This window comes from Danio rerio, chromosome 4 (genome assembly GCF_052040795.2).
Source record: "Danio rerio strain M-AB ecotype USA chromosome 4, GRCz13ab, whole genome shotgun sequence".
Lineage (NCBI taxonomy): Eukaryota > Metazoa > Chordata > Actinopteri > Cypriniformes > Danionidae > Danio > Danio rerio.
Window position 1 is genome coordinate 36,394,074 of NC_141024.2, and position 25,022 is coordinate 36,419,095.

The following is a 25,022-nucleotide window of genomic DNA, read 5'->3' on the forward strand; positions in this document are numbered from 1 at the left end:
AAACAGCATCTTTGGATATCTTTTCTGCTGGAGAAACTTAAAACAAAACGTATAAAAAAATAAAAAAAACTTACATATATCGTAGGAAAGGTACACCAGAACATTTTGGCAATTTTAAAACCTTGACAGCGGTATACCTTGTAAACTGTTATCGTCACATGTCCAAGCAGCATAACACTGATTTTAGGATCTAAATTTTTTTTTAAAGTCTCAAGCAAAAAGATTCCAATAGCGCTGCCTGCTGGTACATGAAGAATATGGTCAATACTGAAGAACTTTACACTCAGATGTTTGTATTTCATCAGCATGCTGTAATCCATTTCTTAAGCAGAAAAAGTCCTTTTTAGACTAGTTTGTTGGCCAGTTGTAGTCAGTGCAATGCTAAACATTATTGTTCCACTATAATTTGTTTATTTTGCCTCATGTTGTCCCACAGCAACATCATATAGTTTAGATTACTGTACAATGTTTTATAATAATTAATTACTTTAGTGTCCATTTCATTCAGCATATTTCAAATTAGGGGCATCCACGTTTTTTGACATACTTTAAACCAGGGTTTCTGCAGGTTATTATGACCGACATTTTAGACTCATAAAGGGCTAAAGGCTAAGGAATTTTTTAAATGGCCCAGATGGAAAAGATTTTTAATGCCCGATCAAAAAAATATCATAATTTAATTAATTTAATTATACAATAATAAATACATTTCTTAAAAATTGTATTTTAGATATTTCTTAGCATAAGATTTTAAATTTCGTGTAGCAACAAGCAAGCTTTACTTATATCCATACACTTTTTTCCCATATAAACTTTCTTTAAAAAAACAAAAAAAACAAACATATTTTAAAAATTTTAAAACCTATAATAAACAAAATCTATGCACAACAATCTGTCCTGGGGCCTGTTTCAGTAAGGAGGTTCAAACAACTCGGAGTTTAAACTTGAACTCTGAGTTGATTTACCGAGAGATTAAAAACTCTGAGTTTTCGGTTTCAGAATAGCTGATATGAGCTGGGTCAATCAACTTTGAGTAGACCAACTCAGAGTTAAGCGCGCGCACCGTGACTATAAAAAGGCATTATCAATGGAGCGCAGATATTACGAGTTACTATGGCAACATCTTAAAAAAAGAGAGAATTTCTGCATTTCTTTCTCCAGCTGAACTTGATGTGCTCATGCAAAGTTATAGCAAATATGAGTGTATATATTTAAAATGAAGCAACCATCAGTGAAGAAGAGACAGCGTGGGAAAACAGCTGCCCAAGTTAATGCGTAATTTTTAATTTTAAGTATTTAAACATTTTAAGTGTAATAAAATAAGTAAAGTAATGTGTGACGTTTATACTTTTTTTCTAAACTTTTATACACTTTTATCAGTTTTAATAGATTTAACAGTGCACTTGTTATGTGTCTGTCTTTTTATTGATCAAGTGATAGAGGTTGATATAACATTAAGAAGGTAAGCAGTAATAAAATAATTTAGACAGAATAATAATCCCATTAATCTAGTACAAGTGCATGTCGAAGGTTAAGCTAATTATTTATGAAAAAAAAAAGGACAAGCCTCGTACGTGACTTTGTTCTGTGTGTGACAAAAATGTAGGCAATAGCTGTGTTTCCATCAAAATATAGGCTATTACATAAATTTGTGCAAAACTGGAATAACGCCTAAAAATAAAGCAGCGTTTTTATCCAAAGAGTCGAAGAGAACACAATCGTCACTTCCTGATTAACTTGCGCCAAATATCAACAGTAAAAACAGAATTACTGCGGTAGAAAAAGCTGCATCAATGATTTTTTTATTTAATTAATGTACTTGCGCCTCAGAAGACAATTGACACACAATGAACACGTGGGGGCGTTTGAAGCCAGACGCGGAGATCTTGACACGCTCCAGACGCTCGGAGGTAATTAATAATATACACTAATACTGAAACAGTTAAGGCATTTTAGATTGACTAAAACAGCATTAAATATGTTCTGCAGTGTGCTCAGTCTGCTGGTTTGTCCTTTCACACACATTTTCATCATCATCTCTAACAAACCATTTTTTAATGTACATACTGTAATTTGTTAAGTGCACTTCGTAGTTTATGTGCATCTTATCAAATAAAAGTTTAACCTACTCAGTTATGCACATGTTATATTATGCGTATTTTCAAAAGTTATGTGAATCATGACGTTTCCATCAATCTTTTTTATGCACATCTCCAAAATGAGCTCTAAAATAGGTGTGTGGAAATGTAAGACTAATGCGAGAAATGCCGCTTCATCTTTAAAAAAGGGGAGGAGACCAACAGAAACTCAGAGTTTAGAGAATATAACCTGCTCCGGACCAGGTTAGATTCACAGAGTAAGTTACCACGGTAACTGACTCTGAGTTAAAGTTACCTCTCTTTCAGAAAAAGGCTTGACTTACCCTGCTTTCTCGAGTTTAACAAACCTGTCATTTTGAAACGGAAAACCCAGAGTTTCTCTCATTTCAGGGTTAAACTACTCTGAGTTTTAACTTAACCTACTTTCTGAAACAGGCCCCAGGTCGATGTCCTCAGCAGTAATGGAGCACATTTAAACAAATGTTATTGTAAGTAAATATTTATACAATTATGAAAAATAGAGTTAAATTTACCATTTTGAATGAAAAGTTTTATTGAGATGGGTTGTTGGTGATTGTAGATTTTGAAATTTAAGACTTTTTAAGGCCCAGCAGAAACCCTGTTTAAACACAATAGCCCTGATAATTAGTTATTATAATAATGATGTAATTCTAACTCAGATTCTATCTGTAAGAACTAGAAACAACTACTAGAAACAAGTTTAAACCCATAAAGAAGTTGGACGTGTGATCAACATAACATATGCAAATACAAAGTAATAAGTCAACACTATAACAGTAATAGCAGTTATCTTCTATGAGAATACTGTAGGTCAAATATCGTCAGCTCAGTTAAACTTTTTTTAATTGACTGTTTTTGTTTATTGTATATAGCGCTAGCGCTCAAGGACACTTTACCAACAGCAGGAGAACAAGAAAAGCAATAAAGCTCTTTCTGATTCTGATAACCTTAAGAAGGTAGAGAAAATGGGAGACTAATAAATCATTAAATGAATGACAAAAGTAATGAGAACAAGTGACAAAAGAAACTCATTTCTGTCTTTCAATGAGTGCTTATGTGCATTTAGGAGAACTAGGCAGCACACTCAGGGCTGCAAGATGGATTTAATTTTGTATTCTTATTATTAAAATATATCTGAATGAGGATCAAATGACTGAGTTGATCTTTGAAAATGAAAACCAACCTGTTTGTTCCTGCAGATCTTCCTGTTTGACTGTGAATGTTTCTTCAATCTTCACATCTTCATTCTCCTCTTTAATAAACGCCATCTTTATAACAGTGTGGAGATACCTTGTTGACCTTCAGTAGGAGTTTTTCTCTGTGTTTGGACACTTTATCCTGTTTAAAATAAACAAAACAATGAACAGAAATAAAATAACTTCTCTTCAACACTTGCTTCAATGTTTTGTTTATATGGGAGTAATTAACAAAAAGAAATCAGGCAAAACGTTTCTTTAAAACACTTATTACACACTTTCCTGTTACTTTATTCAAACAATAGCCATTAGTTACTGAGAATAAAATAGTACTACGTTGTATAAAGGGTTAAAATTATATTTCCAACAGCAGGAATATAATTAAGCACCATATAAAAAAACTTATAACTTTAACATTAAATCGGTTTATATCTGTGTAAACCTTTTCAAACAAACCTTTGTCCAGTTGAATCACAAGCTGCGTCCCAAATCGCATACTTATGCACTATTCTACGCCATTTTGTAGTATAAATAGTGTAAGTAGTGTGTTCACACTGAAAACTCTAAAAGTAATAAGTGCACTTTAATTTCCCGGATGATGCACTCATTCAGCCGCTAAAATGAAGTGTGTAATGATGGACACTTCACGCACTCAACGACCGCAGGTTTGCTTACGTAGCGGAAGAGGCGGAGCTATCGGACGCACATGTTGAATAACTTTATTTATTTTGGATGGTGAGAACAAAATTCTTCTACAAGAGTGATTATAGTGCCTCCCGATGGTGAATGCGGCAACACTCACGGCAGGTAATATTTGATAATTCGGTCGTTTATTTCACTGATTTGGCAACCGTCAAACGTCATCAGGGAAACGGTTTGAATTTCCGCTTAGTAAAAAAACATTAGTGTGCCATTTGGGACGCCACTACATACATATACTATCCTGTTGAGTGTGTAAGTGCATAAGTACATAGTGCATGAGTGCATAGTGTATAGTGTGCCATTTGGGACGCAGCTACAGCGCTGAAGCGGCGCCGCCTGATGACGTCACGCGCCACGCCAAAATAAAAGTCTTTTTTTTTTTTTTTTTTTGCTTTTTGACACTTTCTGTTGCAGTCATGACTTATCAATTCATTACTCCCATGGCTTTCACTTTACACTATATCTGCTCTCTCTCACACACAAACCTTTAATCCAAACATTTTCTTAACTTTTTTAATCCACTTTATGATGACTTGTATGTCTACAACACATTACTTCTTAATATCTGAGTACAAATCTCATTCTCATAATTATGACCTCTTCTTTTCTATTTCTACAACTTCATAGGCCTATGTAAATTAATTTTTTTCCACATGAATTGTCGTCTCTTATTTGTGTTACACGTTTCCTGCCATTCTTTAGCAATCTTCGGTAATATTTAATTTACCTTTACTTACAGAAGCATTAAAGGTGTAGTTCACAAAAAAAATTACAATTCTGTCATTTACTCATCCTCTACTAGTTCCAAATCTGTTTTGAGTTTCTTCTGCTGAATGCAAATAAAGAGAATACATGGGCAAAAAACAGCCACTATATGGTTCAACAGTTCCTACTTTGGACATGGCTGGTTTTTTCCACATTTTCTTGCACACAAAATGTTCTTGGAACTCGATTACAATTGAACCACAGAAGTCACGTCACAGGTTTTGACAATGTTCTTGGTTCCTTTTCTGGACTTTGAGCATCTCAGATCTCTTGACAGATGAAGGAGCTCTCTGATTTCATCTAAAGTGTCTTCATTTGCATTCTGAAGAATCGTTCTTGAGTGCCTAGTGTACACTATAACACACGCATTCCACCACTGCTATTATACAGCCACATTTAATTATTTTTATTTTTTTATTGCAATAACAACAGGCCATTACAACAAATAGAAATACAAAAACTGATAGCACTGCTACTCGTGTGATGATATTACTCATATATCCATTCATTTACGGCTCAGTCCCGTTATTACCATAGTAATAATTATCACCATAGTGGAATGAACCGCTAACCTATCCAGCACATACTTTACACAGCAGATGCCCTTCCAGCTGCAACCCGTTACTGGGAAGCATGCATACATACTCATTCACACACACCGCATGTCTATGGACTTTGGGGAAACCTGAGAATCCGGAAGAAACTTATGCGAACACGGGGAGAACATGCAAACTCCACACAGAAATGCCAACTGATCCATCTGAGGCTCGAACCAGCTACCCACTGCACCACTGTGATGCCTTCATGTATAATTATTTGAGGTATTAAACTGATATTGGTGAAGAACTATGCTTACAAATGGTTGTTATATTTAAATGTGTGAAAAGGCACCAATCAGATAAAGCGATTGTAATGATCTGGGCAATCAAGCATGTATTGTTATAGACACCTTTGATTATTTGTCTTAAGAGATGTAAGGCAGGTCCTGTTCATATAATTTGCTTTAGGCTATCAAGTTGATATTGGCATGAACAGCTATACCTGTTAACAGGTTTCATATATGTAAAACAATCCTATTCAGTTAATGGTCTGGCCTATTAGGCAGCTATTAATAAAGATGACTGCACATGATGATGAACCATTTAATTAAATGAATATGTGACACAGATATTTAAAATTCATTGTTGCAAACAAGTTACAGGAGTAAGTGCAGTTGTTGTTGTATGTGATGTTCACCACTGTGATTACACCATAGTGAAACAGAAGTCTGAGAAATGCTGTAGTTGGTGTAGGTGGAGCAGGTTAATCACATTAAAAGTTCTGCATTGTGTAGATATGAAAGTGAACTCTTGTCATTGAATTACTCTATATACACTGCCTATACAATAAATTAACTTGTTATATAATTATTTTGTGATTATAAATATTTAGATGCCTGATAGATAAAAAAGGACAGTATGTGATAGCTTTACTGTGTTAAAAGGAAAAAGTTTTGTCACAGAGTATCTTATATATGCTTTTGTGAATGTCTATGCATATGTACACTGTTAACCCTTACTGTAGATTATGCAGTAAATAACTGTAAAATAGCCAGTGTTTAGCTGTAATGAAAGGAAACAGTATTTTACTGTAAAAGGAGCAGGATTTGTATGAAATTCTGTAGTGCAAAGAATAAATTACAGTAATTTACTCTATGTACCATTACAGATATTTACTGTGATAATAAATGGTAAATTACTGTTCAACCATTACTGCCCCATCTACTCTGATGCTTTATGTTCCTATTTTATATTTATTTTATCTCTGTGTTTTCTTTGGTTCCTTTTATGTTTTTAACATTGAGTATCAGGAGTCAACCAATGCCACAGAGCTTATTAAAAGTTAAGCGTAAGATATGGACGAAATGCATTTAAAGGCAAAAATATTCACACAGAGCAAAGAAATTGTCACAATAATTTTTATAATTTTGTTTTACTTTTTCTATAATTAATCTAATTTAATTGCCTAGTTTGACCTATAGTTAATATTTTAAATTGCACTTTCAACTGAATATTAGTATTTTGCTAAATAACTAGTAAAAATGTGTTATTTAAAAAAATATATCTTAAACAACACACACATACATTTTTGCAGATACTCAATGAATTTGTCTGGAAAACTGGCAAGTAAAAGTGCCATTAACAGTATAAAGGCTTTCGTAAATAAATGTATAAATCATGATATTTGTTGTGTTTTTTATTATTACTACAGATTTGGAACGACATGAGAATCAGATTATTTATTTATTTATTTTTTTCTATGGATGAAGTTTATATTATAGTATATTTTTATTGTTTTTATTAAACGATATGTGCATAACTGTGATAAATGTAGGCAGTTGCTTTGAAAATATGCTGTGTAACAGGGGTGTCAAACTCCTGGAAGGCCACAGCCTAGTAGAATTTAGTTCCAGCCCTGCTTCAACACACTACCTTTAGATTTAGTTTGATCAGGTGTGTTTAATTAGTATAACTGCACTGTTACTCTGTAGATTGTGCAGTAAATAACTGTAAAAAACAATGATTTAGGCATCACCACACACTCCCACAGGCTGTCCGTCTTATTCTAAACACAAAGGTGTTAGAAAGAGTTTTCAGAAAATGCTGGCCCTTTAAGAGAGCCAGGTGTTTGATTTGTTTACTGCTGAGTGTGCTCTATTCTCTGTCTATCAATTCAGATGTTGAGTCTGATATGTTTTAGGCTTTAAATAAAATTCTAGATAAGAATCTAAAATGAGTAAGTAAAATGTGTTCAAATGTTTTTGAGGGTTTATAAAATAAGGCTGTGTTTTAAGTTATATTGTTGTTATCTTGAACTGTGTACTTGTAAGCTACATTGTTAGCTAGTTAGCCTCTCCTCATATAACTTCTTACATTACTTTTGTTTAAGTATATGTATTTATTGGATATTGCATACTGCCATAATGTACAGATGCAAACAGTTGTATGTATCTTTCTGGCAACTAAGCCAAAATTAAATTCCTTCATTTCAGTAAGGTAACATGAGCACATCATCACAGGGAATCACAAAAACATGATACACATAGCCATCCACTCACAAAGGTCCACTGTCCGGTCCCAGGTTGTGAGTTTGTTGCTAAGTATTTTTCAGAGCAGTGTTTCCATCTATGAATTTATATTTGAAACAATAAAAAAGTTTGTTGTCATGAGATAATTATAACAATAAAAGATTGGATCCTTTGGTTTTTCGGTGTTGCCAACTTTATTTTTATTTTTTATAATTATTTTAAACTTTTTGAGATTTGACAGAGCTTTTAATTATTTAAAACTTTAAAATTTAAAATAATTATTTTGTGTTTTTTGCTGTTCAGTTTTTTTTTTTTTTTTTTTGCATTGTCAGCATTGAGGAGAGAGTAACACATTTCACTGCAGCACTTTGTGTGTGTGTGTGTGTGTGTGTGTGTGTGTGTGTGTGTTTATTGGATATGTGATTGTGATAAATGTTAGCAGTTGCTTTAAAAGTATGCTATATACCAGGGGTGCTTAATTCTGTTCCTGGAGATCTACCTTCCTGCAGATTTTAGTTGCTATCCATATCAAACACACCTAAACCAATTAATTAGGACCTGAACACCACTTGATAATTACAGGCAGGTGTGTTTGATATGGGTAGCAACTGAAATCTGCAGGAACGTAGATCTCCAGGAACAGGATTGAGCACCCCTGCTATATACCATGGGGGTCAAACTCCAAGTTACTGGAGAACTGCAGGGCAGCAGAGTTTAGTTCCCACCCTGCTTCAACATTACCTGTAGATTTCTAACGAGCCTTAATTAGTTTTATCAGGTGTGTATAATTAGAGCTACAGCTTAAAGTCCTGGTCACACTGCACTTTTCTCCCTATAGACTTCCATTCATACACATGTGAATGCTGCAAACCTGGAATGAATGCTCATGCAACAAATTTTACAGTTTGCAGCATTGGAAAGTTCAAGCTTGGAGAACTCTGAACTGTGAAATCACATCATGTGATTGCTTGAGACTAATCAAAGATCAAACCATGACCTCTCTGAACAAAAATTATGGACCAGTTGCTTGCTTTTTCAGTCTCTAAATATTTTGTTTAATCCCACTCCTTTTCGCAGAGCCATATGACAGAATTTTGCATGCTTTAACGTTAGTTTGACTGCAGCCTTGCTGTGCAGACCTGTGGCTCTCAGTAATATGTAAGATGATATGTATATCTGCTGATTTCTTAATTTTGTTATACATTTTCTGTTTTATATTTGTTTGCTGCCAAAACAATAAAATATTTTTTTCAGAATTGACAACTTGATTAATTTAAAGAATTAATAACAGGTAAGAATACTACTTAATTTTAGTAACACCTTGACATACTATTGTGTATGCAGTATAATGCTGTGAGTTGTAACACTACAGTACAGTAATTAACTGTACACAGTTTCCAGTTAGTTACCACTACTGCTCTATTACAGTAATTAACTGGCAACACTGTTGCCAGCTACTCACTGCAATAGTTCGGTTACAGTAAACAACTGGCAACACTGTTGCCAGCCACTCACTGTAATGGTTCAATTTCAGTAATTAACTGGCAACACTGTTGCCAGTTACTTACTGTAACCAAACTTTTACAGTGAGTAGCTGGCAACAGTGTTGCCAGTGTTCTACTGTAAAAAAGCCTGGTAAGGTCTAACAGTGTATGCACAAACACAAGGAATAATTAGAGCGAAAAACATCTTTGTTACATACCAGGTGAATAAGAGGCTTTCGAGAGAGCTGAGCTGCTCACACATGTTCTTTTCAACCTAAAAACGAAGAAAAGAAAACAAAATTGGCACAGAAACAAGCTACATTTTAATTGTTACAATCTATAGAGACTTTTGGAAGAAATAATTGATCTGTTAAGAGTGTGTTGACAGTCTTACAGAAACCAGTAATGAGCTGCATGTGCTTTAAGAGAAATAAAGGACTCTAAACTCACATAAAGAACAAGTTCAGTGATAAATAAATAACTAAAACATTGCTAATATTAGCTCATGTCAATGTATTGACTGACCTTTACACAAATAAAACCTCAATCTGAAGTTCAGAAATTGTTTCTTTTAACGAATGATAATATATCACAGTATAATAGTATAAGACTCACATAACTATTATATAAGTGAATGTAGTTGTGTGTATTGAGACATCAGTGTGGTTTGAGTCTTCACCAAGTACACAAAGACTTCAACCAAGCAACTCTGAGAAGCTTCTACAAAAACAACACACAACTCTTGCATTACCTTTTAACCAGGCTTGGGAAAAAAAATAATTGAAATGTGTTTCATATCAAAGTACCTCAACATAAGTGTATCAACATTAACTACAAAATGCAGCAGCCAAACTGAAAAATAAGCTTCAATAGTCAATAGTCCTATAAAGCAACAGCAACAAAACAAATGATGATGGCTAAATTCAACTTATTTTCCCAATACATCATTATGTCTCTGTTAAAACTGGTTTGTAAAGCCGCTGAACTTCCCATCCCCCACTGTAATGTGTCTTGAGTCTTCACTGCTCTCCACTGCTCATTTGCATCTTTATGCCAGCATTAATGGGGGCCAATTGAGTCTTATCCAATCACATTCCAGATCCAGTAGCTCAGCAGGGTTGTATCTATATATACCAGGTTCCTAACAGAGGCTTCATTAGCTTATTTAGCTAAAAGAGAACAACTTTTGAGGACAAACTACGATTGTTGACTTCTACATTGCGATTATTACCAAATACCTACAAAGAAAAGCCCACTGAGGCCATTTTTTCATCCCACTTCTTCATTGAGGACTGGAAACGTAAGTTGCACATGCTGAATTTACAATCAAATAATATCTGAATGCTAACATTATAAAATGTAAAATCTATACATGCGTGGATGCATTGTTCAACGTTGTATTTAGTCCAGCATACATGAAAAAAGTACAGAAACACAGACTTGTTCAGTTTGTATCTGATAAAAATTCTGAATCAAAGATTCCAGTTGTAGAGGAGGATTTTGAGATCAGGAAGTCCTGGGGTGTCTGTGAAATTAGACCCAGAGTTGAGCCCACAAAGTGCCAAGGAAGAGCTCATTTTAGACAAACCGGTGGAAGATAAACCAGAAGTTAGAATCCTGCGAGCTTATTTAAGCGATTATGCTTGTGGTTTTGAAGGTGATGTGATCAACATAGATTATTGTTATTGACTTGTTTGTAATGTACCACAAAGATACAAAGACGTGGTTACATCAGTAAATGCAAGTGAATAGGTTAAAGCTATGGTAGAAGAAATGCAATTGTTAAAAGAATGCAACTTTTGCTCTCACCAACCTACCTGAAGGCAAAGGTCTAGTGGGTAAATGGGTTTTTGCAAAAACAATGTATGTTGCCAAAGAGAACTATGATAAGTCTTTTCTCCAACTGCTAACATGACTAGTGTAAGAGTGTTAATGCAAAGAAAATCTGATTGTTCATGACATGGATGTAAAAGCAGCATATTTACATGCACCAATAGAGTGTGACATTTCATAAAAAAGCCAGAATGTTATGAGGTAAAATCGAAAAGAAAAGGTGTGAGAAATGTATCAATAAGTCATGACTAAGCAAAACAAAAAAAAGACTTTTATTTTGGTGTGGTGTGTGATGTCATAAGACTGTGCCGCTACCGCACTGTGATTCAACTGGAGAAAGGTTTGTGTCAAAGCTTTTGCACAGATAAAAAACTGATTGATTAAAGTTTCAGGTTTTTCATTCAACGATAAATGATGTACCTGCTGTTAACAATATTATTTTAACCTTTTATACAACGTTGTTCTATCTTAATCACAGTGATGAGGACTATTATTTGAATAAAGATAGGATAAACTTTATTTGTCCACTAGAGGAAATTTATCTTGTGCAAAAAAAAGTTCTACACATTGCTGTAAGCGGACAATAAAATAAAAAACAAACAAACAAAACAATTAAGAACATACCTGAATAAAGTTTGAATAAAGTTACAGTAAAGTGTGTAATAAGTGTTTTAATGAAGGTTAAATTTATTAAATAGGCATAATGTCATTCTGTTCAAAGTAAACATCACTGTATATGAGAAATTGAGTACTAGTTTTAATCAGGTCATTTGTGGCTATTGTTTCTTGCTCAGACTTACTATTTTACCTGATTTTTTTGTTAATTACTCTCATATAAAGAAAGTGTTGAAGAGAAGTTATTTTGTTTCTGTTCATTGTTTTGTTAATTTTAAACAGGACATTTTTTTTTGTTTTATTCATTTTAAACAGGATAAATTGTCCAAAAGCAGAGGAAAATTTCCTGCTGAAGCGACTGATCTCCACACTGTTATAAAGATGGCGTTTGTTAAAGAGGAGAGTGAAGATGTGAAGATTGAAGAAACATTCACAGTCAAACAGGAAGATCTGCAGGAACAAACAGGTTGATTTTCATTCTCAAACACCAAATTTGATCCTCATTCAGATATATTTTAATAATAAGAATACTAAATTAAATCCATTCTTGCAGCCCTGAGTGTGCTGCCTAGTTCTCCTAAATGCACATAAGCACTCATTGAAAGACAGGAATGAGTTTCTTTCGTCACTTGTTCTCATGACTTTTGTCATTATTTCATGTGTTATTAGTTTCCCATTTTCTCTATCTTCTTAAGGTTATTGCTTTTCTTGCTCTTTTACTGTTTGTAAAGCGTACATGAGCACTGGCGCTATATAAAATAAATAAAAACAATAAATGAATAAAAGGTTTAACTGAGCTGACAATATAAAGATTTTAAAAAGTAACAGAAAAGTGTGTAATAATTGTATTACCGAAGGTTTAATTTATTAAATAGCATAATGTCATTCCATTCTAACAATACATCACTATAAGAAATGGAATACTAGTTGTAATCAGGTCATTTGTGGCTATTGTTTCTTGCTCAGACTTACTTTGATTTCTTTTTGTTATTACTTTCATATAAAGAAACTGTTGAAGCAAGTGTTGAATAGAAGTTATTTTGTTTCTGTTTATTTTAAACAGGACATTTTAATTGTTTTGTTCATTTTGCTTTTCTTGTTCTTCTAAGCATCCTTGAGCACTGGCGCTATATAAAAAAAGTTTAACTGAGCTGACGATATTTGACCTACAGTATTCCTAAGAAGATATCTGCTATTACAGTGATAGTGTTGGCTTAGTACTTTTCATTTGCATATGTCACATTGATCACAATTCCCTTTTTTCTCAACTTCTTTCTGGGTTAAACTTGATTTTAGTAGATGTTACTAGTTCTCACAGAAAGTATCTGAGTTAGAATTACATCATTATCATACTCTTAATACTTAATTACCAGCTATTGTGTTAAAAGTGTGTCATATGGATGCCCCCAATTTTAAATATGCGGAATTAAATAAATACTAAAATAATAAATTATTATAAAACATTGTACAGTAATCTAAACTATATTTATGTTGTTGTGGGACGACGTGAGACAAAAGGAACAAATTATAGTGGAACTAAAACGTTTAGCATTGCACTGACTACAACTGGCCAACAAACCAGTCTAAAAATGACCTTTTCTGCTTAAGAAATGGATTACAGCATGCTGATGATATGCAAACATTTGAGTGTGAAGTTCGTCAGTATTGACCATATTCTTTGTGTACCAGCAGGCGCAGCCATTGAATTTTTGTGCTTGACACTTTTTTTAAAGAAATCATTTTTAGATCCTAAAATCATTGTTATGCTGCTTACGCAAGGGATGATAACTCCTTTCATGGTGTAGCCTGGTTTGGAAAAGTCAAGGTTTTAAAACCGCCAAAATTCGTCAGAATTATTAGCCCACACCCCCATTGAATTTTTTTTTCTTTTTTAAATATTTGGCAAATTGTTTTTAACAGAGCAAGGAAATTTTCACGGTTTGTATGATAATATTTTTATTTCTTCTGGAGAAAGTCTTTTTTTTTTTTTTTCGGCTAGAAAAACACCATTTTAAGGACAGAATTATTAGCCCCTTCTGAATTCTGTCTTCAACTGGATGCAAGTGTTTTTTTTTTTTGTTGTTTTTTTTTTTTACATTTTAAGACACTATCTCCAGCAGAAAAAATATCTAAAGATATCATTTCAAATCGTAAAGCAATCTGTTTTTGAAACTAATGAAAACAACAGATGTCAATGATTCATTTGAATGATTTAGCCTGACGATTACTGCTCCAAAATATAATAAATAAATATTTCTCAAAAGAAAATATTTTGTGCTTAAAGGGAAAAAAAAGTGTTTGTTTTATACCTAGACATTTAAAAGAATATATTTTAGAGCAGTAATCACAATACTGTGAAAGCATGATATTTTATTCAAGGTTATCATACGTCAGAATCTTATACTGGCCCATGCCTAATGCTGCTTGATGTTGCAAAGTCATATTTTATTATTTTATTATTTTTCTTTGTATGAATAAACATGAATACACTTGTTTGTAGAGCAAGTAGTGTGACCGTTTTCTACCGTTATTCCTGGTCATTTCTCCAATAGGCAACTGAAGCACTAAAACAATAGCATGTGAGATCAGGGGCTGTTTCATGAAAGTGGTTTAGAAAAGTGGAGATTAAAGTTGAAAACCTGGCTTCAGTGAGCCGAACTAATCGTCCACACTTAAGTTGGTTCCATAACAGAAATTCGAAGATCATTTGATGTAACTAATCTGAGTTCAGTCAAAATAATCCAGATAACTTGCTTGTGCACGTTACTGTCATGAAACCCTGAAGGTTGAGCACAGATGCATTGATTATGTTGTGTGCTACCATGGCAACTACTTACTGTTATAGAACCAATTTAAGCCCCTAAGGGTTATAAAATAATCCTGGGTTTTCATTAACCGACGTTTCACATTGGCAAACCCTGGGTTAACATTATTATTTGTATATTTAAGATGCCACTGTCCCTGATTGGACAAACAGCAGGTAACCTTTTGAGATGGCATTTCTGCATCTTGGCAGGTATATAAAATGTCACGACGTAGGTCTTCAGCTAAGCTTCTTTGGCTTAGTCTCTTTATTCATCAAGGGTCGCCACAGCTGAATGAACTACCAACTTATCCAGCATATGTTTTAAACCAGCTTCAACTCAGTACTAGGAAATATTTGCATAAGTTATATACAATAATGCAAACTCACAAATAGAAGAGTAAATTATGCGTACTTGCTATGAACATGCAGGGTTTGCTCCAATCAAGTTTTCCAAGCAAGTTAAAAATGTTTAAATCATGTGGAAGATACACATGAGGGAACTCAACACGAGTAATCCTGAGCGAGTGCATTTGATCATTTACATTTAAAGCCACAGGGGAAAAAAGTGCTTGGTTTTCCTCCAGACCACCAAAATTAAATATTCTCAAGGGAATAAGATCTGATTTTGAGCCAAAAAACACATTCTGGGAACACCAAAGCCTTTTTTTCAAAAAAAATAAAATAAATAAAAATAATAATAAAGGTTCATAATAGGAACCCTTTAAATATATTTATGAAACAGAAATGAAAATAACCTCACCATTTACTGTACCTCTTGTGGTTTTAAACCTTTATGGGGTTTTTTGATTCTGTTGAACACAAAAGAAGATATTGTGAAAAAAATGTTGGCTTTCTTTGTGTTCCAGAAGAAAGGAATTGTTTAAAAGCAAATGAGAGAGTAAATGGTAAGGTCATTTATATTTGTGGGTGAAACATCCATTTCATGCTTATCGCTTTGAGTCTTCATACTAAAGTTTACTTCTTCTTTTTTTTTTTAAGACCTGATGTTGCTGAAAGAAAAGACTCATCAACAGAATGAAATGGAAGAGATACAGCAAGACATGACGACCGATGAAAAACCTACACTGACGAAAAAGACTTTATCACGTGGAAGACATCGGAAATCCAAACCTAGCTGTAATTTCAGCTGTAAACAATGTGGAAAAAGTTTCAGTCAGAAGCCAAAGCTTGATGTTCACATAAGAGATCACACTAGGGAGAAAGCTTATACTTGCAAACAGTGTGGAAAGAGCTTCTATAATACAAGAAACCTAACAGTGCACATGAGAATTCACACTGGAGAAAGGCCATACACATGCCAACAGTGTGGGAAAAGCTTCCATAAAACAGGAAACTTAACAGTGCACATGAGAATTCACACTGGAGAGAGGCCATACACATGCCAACAGTGTGGGAAAAGCTTTCAAACTACAGGAAACTTAACAGTGCACATGAGAATTCACACTGGGGAGAAGCCTTACTCTTGCCCTCAGTGTGGAAAAAGTTATAATCAAAATAGCAACCTTGAAGTCCACATGAGAACTCACAATGGAGGAAGAACTTTTGTTTGCACACAGTGTGGAAAAAGTTTTGCTCAAAAACAAAATCTTGACCTCCACATGAGGATTCACACTGGAGAGAAACCTTACACATGCACAGAGTGTGGTAAAAGTTTCCCATATAAAAGCACACTCAAACACCACATGATAGTTCACACCGGAGAGAAGCCGTTTGCATGTGCGCAGTGTGGAAAGAGCTTCACATGTAAAGCTAACCTCAGGAACCACATGAATGGTCACACTGGAACCATAGTGTTCACATGTGATCTGTGTGGAAAGAGTCTCACACACAAATACTCCATAAAGAACCACATGAAGACTCACTCAGGAGAGCGTTTTATATGCATTGAGTGTGGAAAGGGCTTTAAACATAAAAGAAGCCTCAGCAATCACATGGAGCTTCACAATGGAGAGCAGAGTCCTCAAAATTAAGGCCTTGTCCACACAAACATGAGTATATGCATAACAGCAGCCTTTTCATGCAATTTAGCTGTTCATTGACGTGAGGTTTATTTATAAACTACTTTCGAGAGGATCACATGCTTATGATTGTCCACGGCTGGTTCCACATTAACCAACACATGATTCACCAATCAGACGATTCCTAACTCACTATAAATAACCAGAGTTTTTACCTTAGTTATCTTAATCTTGAGGAATTCCCCTCCCACCCCTACTCCTCCTCCTTTCTAGAATGGGCAACAAGGCAGCCCAGTGATTAGTATTGTTGCCTCACAGCAAGAATGTCACAGGTTAGAGCCCTCACTGAACTGGTTGATATTTGTGGAGAGTTTGCTTATTCTCCCCATGCTCACATGGGTTTTCCCCAGTTTCCTTCCACAGCCCAAAAACACGTAACCTAAGTAAACTGAACATTTTAAATTGGCACCGTAGTCAAGCTCTTAGAAGCCATATATCTCCCTTTAGCCATCTTGATATCTGTCATTAGAACAGAAACAAGTCAGGGGAGTTCATCAAGATCTACCTGAGCTCAAACTCCTCTCTCACTCTGCTTACGAGAGGTAGCCCGGGGCTGGAGGATGATTGTTACGGTCCGTGGGAGTTTGTAATTTTGTGCCTTCTCCCTCTCTGTTTTGCTTATCTCCCTTCGCTCTCTTCGCATCTCCTCGACTGTCATTCGCTCTTTGTCTCGCCCTATCACCTTTTGTTCCGCTACTTTTTCTTTACTAGGTACCTGCTGATTGGATCCCGAGCCTGTCACTCCTCATTAGGGCGTTTCCTCGTGGACCAATTGGATTTCGTTCCACGGACTTTAAATTCGACCAGCCCGCCTTGTTTTTCAGAGTGCTATGTGTGTGCGTGTTGGTTTGTGTTCGCTTGCTGCTATTCATAATGTATGCTTTGTTCTGTGTTTCTGAATAACTACATCGATGTAAATTAAGTCATGGTTAAATAGTTTATCATTCTTTCTCTCATATATCTCTTTTTGGGGAAAAGGGAATAGTTTACTAAGCCACTTCACATACATTTTGCCCGTAGGTAACTTCAATGTTCAGAAACACTAGGTAAGTGGGTGAGCGCCACATTTTGTATTTTTGCTTATTATTTCAGGGAGTTTAGGTGTTGCTTCGCAAACGCTGAAGATTTCGGTTTCTTTTTCACATTTTGATTTTTATTAGTAAGTTTAGAGAGGGATCTTGTGTTCTAGTTTAGGTGGCTTTTGGTTTTGTTTAGTTCTTTGCTTTGGCGCCACTCTAGTTCCTTTTTCCCCTATAACTTTTGATTGTATTTCATCTTTTTTTCTTCTTCTTCTTCTTCTTCTTATTATTATTATATATACATTGTACAAAGCGCACACATGTAAGCCTCTCTTTTGTTGGCTTCATTTTTCTTCTCCTCATAAAAGGAATAAATGAATTGAATGTAAATTTTGGTGTCCTGGTGTATTTTCCATCCATCTACTCAGTAATAATTTAATATTATAAGTGTTACGTTTATTTTCCCCAGACAACTTAATTAAACCGTAACATTTAATGATTCCTCAAATCTCATCATATACTTCCTTTAAAATACTAGATAAAATATCTTTAAAAACAATATAAAATTCACTTCCCAACCCATCTATTCCTCGACTTTTCTTTTTGTTCAATCCACTAATTGCTCTTTTTATTTCTTCTTCTCTTATCTCCTCGTCACATTCTCTTTTTTCCCCTTCTTCTACTCTTGATTTTATTAGGTTTAGTAATTCCCCTTTTCCTTTTTCTTTTATTCCCTCTGTGCAAAACAATTTCTCATAATATGATCTTATTTCTTCCAAAATCTCCTCATGTTGTTCTACTATGTTCCCATTTTTGCTCCTTATTTCTCTAATCATTTCTGACTTCCCTCTTCTCTTCTCTAGATCAAAGGAAAATTTAGTGCACTTTTCCCCCTCTACTGTAAATTTTGCTTTGCTTCTTAATCTTGCACCTTCATATTTCTCCTCCTCCATTTCTTTCAATCTTTCTTGCAGTTCTTTTATCTTTTGTATATTTTTTCCATTCTCATTTTTCAATTCGTTTTCTAGTTTTTCTTTCAGCTCCTTTTCCTTATATTTTTTACAATTTTGTAATTGTCTACAATATTTTATCGTAAACTTTTTAACTAAATACTTCACATTCTCCCACCACATTCTTTTGTCCTCATTATAGATTTCATTCCCTTTTTCCTTTTGAATAATTTCCTTTACACTTAAAACATAGTCTTCATTCTTTAAAACTGCTGTGTTTAAAACCCATACCCCTGGCCCTCTTTTCACATTACTCCAGTCAAGCTTCATAAAAAGTGGCTTATGGTCACTCAGACTTGTTTCTTCATATTTAATCTTGTTTATAAACCCTTCAACATTTCTTGTGCATAAAATAAAATCAATTCTTGTTTGACAACAAAAATTCCCCACTATCTGTCTTCTTGAGTACTCTTTTGTCTGTTCATTCCTTTCTCTCCACACATCAATTAAATTCATTTCCTCCATCAATATTTTCAGTTCTTTTCTCCCCTTATCCGTTTTAAAAACCATTCCCTCAGCCATTTCTAATTTACTAAAAACAGTGTTAAAATCACCCATGATAATAACTCTTTCGTGTTTCTTTAAATAATCTCTAAGTACATTAAAATACTCTTTTTTTGTTCTCCTCTGTTGGGGCGTGAACATTCACCATAATTACTTTTTTCTTTTCATACTCCATTTCACATATCATACACTTTCCCTCTTTGTCATTATAGATTGTTTTACATAAAACCCCACTGTTTTCTTTTAATAAAATTGCAACTCCTCTCCCTAGCCTCCCATCCCCATTATTGTATAACATTTCCCCACTCCACCTTTTTCTTATTTCGTTCATGCATTCTTCCCTCCAGTTTGTCTCTTGTAGTAAAATCACATCTTCTCGTTTACACATTTCTTTCACTTTTTCAAATTTCCTGATGTCTATAAGCCCTCTTGCATTAAAAGACACAATTCCTAAAACCATAAAAAATATAAAAACATTCATAAAAGACATAAAAACATTCATAAAAAACATCATCTCAGTCCATATCTTCCAAGCCCTTTAGCAACTCATACTTATTTGCGCATTCAATTTCTTCATCTTTTAGCAGTTTTTTTCTTGCAGTCTCTAAATTAGGTTTTATCTTTAACGATCTTCTTCTTTTTGCTGATTTCCCCTGTGTCTCTTTGTTTCCATCCTTTTGTAAATGTCCCTCTAAATCGGCTTGCTCGTCAATACTTTGGCCTTTTGTCTCCTCTGTGTCCAATGCCTTTTGCAATTCTGCTGCTTCCAAAACACTCTTTAAACTGTCAGTCATATCCATTTGTGTCCATGTTGTCCCTTCCTGTTCCGTGACTCTGTCTATTCCATTAGTCTCATTCTCTTGTAGTTTTTCACTTTCAGATTCTGTTCTTTTTTCTTGTGTTGTTGTTTTGTCCTCTGACTGGATATTGTCTCCTTCATACATCTGCCTGCCTACCTGCTGCTCTACCTCCTCCTCCTCTTCCCCCATCCAACATTCACATTTATTTAAAACCTTATTACAATCCGGGCACTTCACAGGAGTGCAAAACTTTGCAAAGTGCCCCCTTTCCTCGCACTTATAGCACCTAAAATCAGGACAGTCTTTTACCACATGATCTGGGCTCATGCACAGCCTGCACGTTTTCACCTGATGACTGTGCATCACCCTAAAGTATTGTGGACCTTCTGCTGTCTCTATTCTTGTGCTGTACGGGAGGGACGCCACTTCTTTGGGGAATCTGGTTTTCACAAACCTCGTCCCATCTTCAATATTTGTGCCCGGATAAAACCTTCTTTTTATTTTTGAAATGGGACAAACTCCCCAATGATCCAATGTGTCTAAAATATCTTTATCAGCAACATAGACAGGAAGATGCATGAAGGAGACAACATAATCACGGTTTTGTAGCCTCTTAACTGCACAGTTTATTCCTTTAATAGTCAATTCGTCCGTTAACTCATCAGCATCTTCCTCTCTTTCAAGTGTTACTTCATATTCCTTGTTGTGTTTTGGTCTTACGGCCAAAATCTTTCCATCCCCAATCCTCTCCGTCACTGCTTTAATTACATCCATTGCTCTCACCTCTGTTGCTTGTCCTATGTCCACTGTTACAGTTGCTTCTTTTAGATAAATCCTTTTCCTTGCTTCCTTCTCCGATTGGTTTGTTTCTCGTTGTCGTCTGTCCAGTCCATTGTCATTTGCCTTCTCAACTCCGTCCGCCATTGCCAGGTCTGTCACCGTAGATCCGTCCATTGCAAAAAAAAAACTAAATAAAAAACACTCCTCCCGAACAGCTCACGCTGCTGGGAGGACAAACTAAACAAACAAAAAAGTTTAACAAAAATGTATTTAAGACAAAAACAAAAATAAAGAAAATCTGGTGAGCCTCTCTCACCAACTGCAGCCAAACACTTCCTGGAATGTACCACTATCACACATGCACAGGGTGATATGGCCGTAAGCGAAAGAGGATGTCAAGCGTTGGCTATTTAAATCAGCTGCCAAATGAAGCACTTCGAAAAGCTTACAGCACCTGGTATTCCCAGGCGGTCTGCCATCCAAGTACTAACCAGGCCCGACCCTGCTTTACTTCCGAGTTCAGATGAGATCGGGCATTTCCAGGGTGGTATGGCCGTAAGCGAAAGAGGATGTCAAGCGTTGGCTATTTAAATCAGCTGCCAAATGAAGCACTTCGAAAAGCTTACAGCACCTGGTATTCCCAGGCGGTCTCCCATCCAAGTACTAACCAGGCCCGACCCTGCTTTACTTCCGAGTTCAGATGAGATCGGGCATTTCCAGGGTGGTATGGCCGTAAGCGAAAGAGGATGTCAAGCGTTGGCTATTTAAATCAGCTGCCAAATGAAGCACTTCGAAAAGCTTACAGCACCTGGTATTCCCAGGCGGTCTCCCATCCAAGTACTAACCAGGCCCGCCCCTGCTTTACTTCCGAGTTCAGATGAGATCGGGCATTTCCAGGGTGGTATGGCCGTAAGCGAAAGAGGATGTCAAGCGTTGGCTATTTAAATCAGCTGCCAAATGAAGCACTTCGAAAAGCTTACAGCACCTGGTATTCCCAGGCGGTCTCCCATCCAAGTACTAACCAGGCCCGACCCTGCTTTACTTCCGAGTTCAGATGAGATCGGGCATTTCCAGGGTGGTATGGCCGTAAGCGAAAGAGGACGTCAAGCGTTGGCTATTTAAATCAGCTGCCAAATGAAGCACTTCGAAAAGCATACAGCACCTGGTATTCCCAGGCGGTCTCCCATCCAAGTACTAACCAGGCCCGACCCTGCTTTACTTCCGAGTTTAAATGAGATCGGGCATTTCCAGGGTGGTATGGCCGTAAGCGAAAGAGGACGTCAAGCGTTGGCTATTTAAATCAGCTGCCAAATGAAGCACTTCGAAAAGCTTACAGCACCTGGTATTCCCAGGCGGTCTCCCATCCAAGTACTAACCAGGCCCGACCCTGCTTTACTTCCGAGTTCAGATGAGATCGGGCATTTCCAGGGTGGTATGGCCGTAAGCGAAAGAGGATGTCAAGCGTTGGCTATTTAAATCAGCTGCCAAATGAAGCTCTTCGAAAAGCTTACAGCACCTGGTATTCCCAGGCGGTCTCCCATCCAAGTACTAACCAGGCCCGACACTGCTTTACTTCCGAGTTCAGATGAGATCGGGCATTTCCAGGGTGGTATGGCCATAAGCGAAAGAGGACGTCAAGCGTTGGCTATTTAAATCAGCTGCCAAATGAAGCACTTCGAAAAGCTTACAGCACCTGGTATTCCCAGGCGGTCTCCCATCCAAGTACTAACCAGGCCCGACCCTGCTTTACTTCCAAGTTCGGGCATTTCCAGGGTGGTATGGCCGTAAGCGAAAGAGGACGTCAAGCGTTGGCTATTTAAATCAGCTGCCAAATGAAGCACTTCGAAAAGCTTACAGCACCTGGTATTCCCAGGCGGTCTCCCATCCAAGTACTAACCAGGCCCGACCCTGCTTTACATCCGAGTTCAGATGAGATCGGGCATTTCCAGGGTGGTATGGCCGTAAGCGAAAGAGGACGTCAAGCGTTGGCTATTTAAATCAGCTGCCAAATGAAGCACTTCGAAAAGCTTACCGCACCTGGTATTCCCAGGCGGTCTCCCATCCAAGTCCTAACCAGGCCCGACCCTGCTTTACTTACGAGTTCAGATGAGATCGGGCATTTCCAGGGTGGTATGGCCGTAAGCGAAAGAGGATGTCAAGCGTTGGCTATTTAAATCAGCTGCCAAATGAAGCACTTCGAAAAGCTTACAGCACCTGGTATTCCCAGGCGGTCTCCCATCCAAGTACTAACCAGGCCCGACCCTGCTTTACTTCCGAGTTCAGATGAGATCGGGCATTTCCAGGGTGGTATGGCCGTAAGCGAAAGAGGATGTCAAGCGTTGGCTATTTAAATCAGCTGCCAAATGAAGCACTTCGAAAAGCTTACAGCACCTGGTATTCCAAGGCGGTCTCCCATCCAAGTACTAACCAGGCCCGACCCTGCTTTACTTCCGAGTTCAGATGAGATCGGGCATTTCCAGGGTGGTATGGCCGTAAGCGAAAGAGGATGTCAAGCGTTGGCTATTTAAATCAGCTGCCAAATGAAGCACTTCGAAAAGCTTACAGCACCTGGTATTCCCAGGCGGTCTCCCATCCAAGTACTAACCAGGCCCGACTCTGCTTTACTTCCGAGTTCAGATGAGATCGGGCATTTCCAGGGTGGTATGGCCGTAAGCGAAAGAGGATGTCAAGCGTTGGCTATTTAAATCAGCTGCCAAATGAAGCACTTCGAAAAGCTTACAGCACCTGGTATTCCCAGGCGGTCTCCCATCCAAGTACTAACCAGGCCCGACCCTGCTTTACTTCTAAGTTCGGATGAGATCGGGCATTTCCAGGGTAGTATGGCCGTAAGCGAAAGAGGACGTCAAGCGTTGGCTATTTAAATCAGCTGCCAAATGAAGCACTTCGAAAAGCTTACAGCACCTGGTATTCCCAGGCGGTCTCCCATCCAAGTACTAACCAGGGCCGACCCTGCTTTACTTCCGAGTTCAGATGAGATCGGGCATTTCTTTTTTTTTTTTTTTTTTTTTTTTAAAATAATCACATTACATTAACATTTAAATACTTCAAGAAATTTCACAAAACAATTACATTAAAATCAACATTCTTCATAACATAACATCCTCTTTGGGCATTTTCCACTTTAAACCATTTAAAACATTATACACTTCATCATTAAACACATCATAAAAGCTTGGTAACATATCTTCTCCTTTAAAATAGCAGTACAGTCTTTCTATGTATCTTTCCATTTTTCGTTTTAGTACATTCCACACATTTAAAACAACTTTTTTCTGTTTTGCTACATTTCTTCTTTCCCACACACATTTTTTAATCATCATTATAAGAAGATTTACAAACTTTTTGTTTTTGTTTTGCATATTCCATCCGAACATCACCAGAGTATTCCATTCCAATTGTTCTTCATCCCAATCTTTCAATAAATCTTTTAGCATTTTTTGGCATTTCTTGTAAAAACATTCTAATTCTTTACAGTATAAAAACAGGTGTAAAATTCCTTCATCTTCTTGAAAACAAACCTTACATGTTGCATTTTGTTCTATATGTATCTTTGTTAAAATGCACTCAGTAAAAATTGCCTTGTGTCTTATAAAATATTCAAAACATTCCAATCTTGTTTCTATTATTTTTCCTCTCATGTTTTTCCATATATTTTCCTTTTTCACACTATTCAATCTTTGTACCCAAAAGTTATTTGCTATTGGTTCTTGAAATACACTATCTCTAAAATACACATAAAAGTCTTTCAGTAAACAATCTTTAAAATTACAAAGCTTTCCTTTTAAATAGACATGTATGACTTTTTCATTCCCACATTCTTCCATATTTTCTATTCTTGTAATCCATTCTTTTGGTATGGCACCTTTGACCGTTTCAAGTTTATTTTCTATTTCCTTTACACTGTATTCCTCTTTAGCTTCTTCCATTAAGTCTACTATATATTGCTTAGGTAAAAATCCCTTTTTGAATTCATAAAGAACATCCCTTATTCTTAAAATCCCCACATCCATCCATTTTTTAAAAAATAGTTCCTTCCCTTCTTTTAAAATACTTTTATTTAAAAACAAAGGTTGATTTAATAAGTTTTCTCTTCCCTTTACTTGGTAAAATACTCCGTCTAAAAATTTCCCCCATGCACTTAAAATTTCTTGATAAAACCCTGGTAACTTTTCCGTCATCCAGTTTTTAGTTTTTAACCAAAGAATGTCTTCTCCTAAGTTAAAATTGCCAACTTTGTTTAAAAAATATTTCATAACCTTTT

General features: G+C 36.1%; 1 protein-coding gene, 13 non-coding genes and 1 pseudogene across 15 annotated transcripts; 1 reads left to right on the forward strand and 14 right to left on the reverse strand.

Annotated features, from left to right (window-relative positions):
- Positions 1-10,489: 10,489 nt before the first annotated feature.
- On the forward strand, positions 10,490-18,036 carry LOC108183935 (gastrula zinc finger protein XlCGF57.1-like). 2 transcript variants are annotated; one of them, NM_001442023.1, is made up of 3 exons: positions 10,490-10,634; positions 12,098-12,248; positions 15,588-18,036. In NM_001442023.1, exons 2-3 carry the CDS (start codon positions 12,164-12,166, stop codon positions 16,577-16,579), a joined length of 1,077 nt encoding a protein of 358 aa, NP_001428952.1. In that variant the 5' UTR covers positions 10,490-10,634; positions 12,098-12,163; the 3' UTR covers positions 16,580-18,036. The 2 variants fall into 2 exon arrangements, with proteins under 2 accessions (NP_001428952.1, XP_087101928.1); XM_087245802.2 differs by lacking the exon at positions 10,490-10,634 and adding an exon at positions 11,481-11,507.
- Positions 18,037-21,182: 3,146 nt separating this feature from the next.
- Positions 21,183-21,301, reverse strand: LOC137494111 (5S ribosomal RNA). Its single transcript, XR_015489001.1, has one exon. It is a non-coding gene; the product is annotated as a 5S ribosomal RNA (ribosomal RNA).
- Positions 21,302-21,359: 58 nt separating this feature from the next.
- Positions 21,360-21,478, reverse strand: LOC137492689 (5S ribosomal RNA). The gene has a single exon (XR_015485275.1). It is a non-coding gene; the product is annotated as a 5S ribosomal RNA (ribosomal RNA).
- A 58-nt stretch (positions 21,479-21,536) lies between these two features.
- Positions 21,537-21,655, reverse strand: LOC137493435 (5S ribosomal RNA). Its single transcript, XR_015488659.1, has one exon. It is a non-coding gene; the product is annotated as a 5S ribosomal RNA (ribosomal RNA).
- A 58-nt stretch (positions 21,656-21,713) lies between these two features.
- LOC137493434 (5S ribosomal RNA) lies at positions 21,714-21,832 on the reverse strand. Its single transcript, XR_015485276.1, has one exon. It is a non-coding gene; the product is annotated as a 5S ribosomal RNA (ribosomal RNA).
- A 58-nt stretch (positions 21,833-21,890) lies between these two features.
- On the reverse strand, positions 21,891-22,009 carry LOC137493433 (5S ribosomal RNA). Its single transcript, XR_015489590.1, has one exon. It is a non-coding gene; the product is annotated as a 5S ribosomal RNA (ribosomal RNA).
- A 58-nt stretch (positions 22,010-22,067) lies between these two features.
- LOC137492688 (5S ribosomal RNA) lies at positions 22,068-22,186 on the reverse strand. The gene has a single exon (XR_015485277.1). It is a non-coding gene; the product is annotated as a 5S ribosomal RNA (ribosomal RNA).
- A 58-nt stretch (positions 22,187-22,244) lies between these two features.
- On the reverse strand, positions 22,245-22,363 carry LOC137493432 (5S ribosomal RNA). Its single transcript, XR_015489272.1, has one exon. It is a non-coding gene; the product is annotated as a 5S ribosomal RNA (ribosomal RNA).
- Positions 22,364-22,421: 58 nt separating this feature from the next.
- LOC141383928 (5S ribosomal RNA) lies at positions 22,422-22,530 on the reverse strand (annotated as a pseudogene).
- A 58-nt stretch (positions 22,531-22,588) lies between these two features.
- On the reverse strand, positions 22,589-22,707 carry LOC141383565 (5S ribosomal RNA). Its single transcript, XR_015488921.1, has one exon. It is a non-coding gene; the product is annotated as a 5S ribosomal RNA (ribosomal RNA).
- A 58-nt stretch (positions 22,708-22,765) lies between these two features.
- Positions 22,766-22,884, reverse strand: LOC141383911 (5S ribosomal RNA). The gene has a single exon (XR_015489695.1). It is a non-coding gene; the product is annotated as a 5S ribosomal RNA (ribosomal RNA).
- A 58-nt stretch (positions 22,885-22,942) lies between these two features.
- Positions 22,943-23,061, reverse strand: LOC141383869 (5S ribosomal RNA). The gene has a single exon (XR_015485279.1). It is a non-coding gene; the product is annotated as a 5S ribosomal RNA (ribosomal RNA).
- A 58-nt stretch (positions 23,062-23,119) lies between these two features.
- On the reverse strand, positions 23,120-23,238 carry LOC141383527 (5S ribosomal RNA). The gene has a single exon (XR_015489002.1). It is a non-coding gene; the product is annotated as a 5S ribosomal RNA (ribosomal RNA).
- A 58-nt stretch (positions 23,239-23,296) lies between these two features.
- On the reverse strand, positions 23,297-23,415 carry LOC141383588 (5S ribosomal RNA). The gene has a single exon (XR_015489018.1). It is a non-coding gene; the product is annotated as a 5S ribosomal RNA (ribosomal RNA).
- Positions 23,416-23,473: 58 nt separating this feature from the next.
- Positions 23,474-23,592, reverse strand: LOC141383850 (5S ribosomal RNA). Its single transcript, XR_015489552.1, has one exon. It is a non-coding gene; the product is annotated as a 5S ribosomal RNA (ribosomal RNA).
- Positions 23,593-25,022: the final 1,430 nt, after the last annotated feature.

Bases quoted from the DNA above. Each gene is read 5' to 3' on its own strand.
- LOC108183935 (NM_001442023.1), top strand. From the start codon at position 12,164: ATGGCGTTTGTTAAAGAGGAGAGTGAAGATGTGAAGATTGAAGAAACA. The intron at 12,249-15,587 runs GTTGATTTTCAT...TTTTTTTTTAAG, and splicing joins AGATCTGCAGGAACAAACAG to ACCTGATGTTGCTGAAAGAA.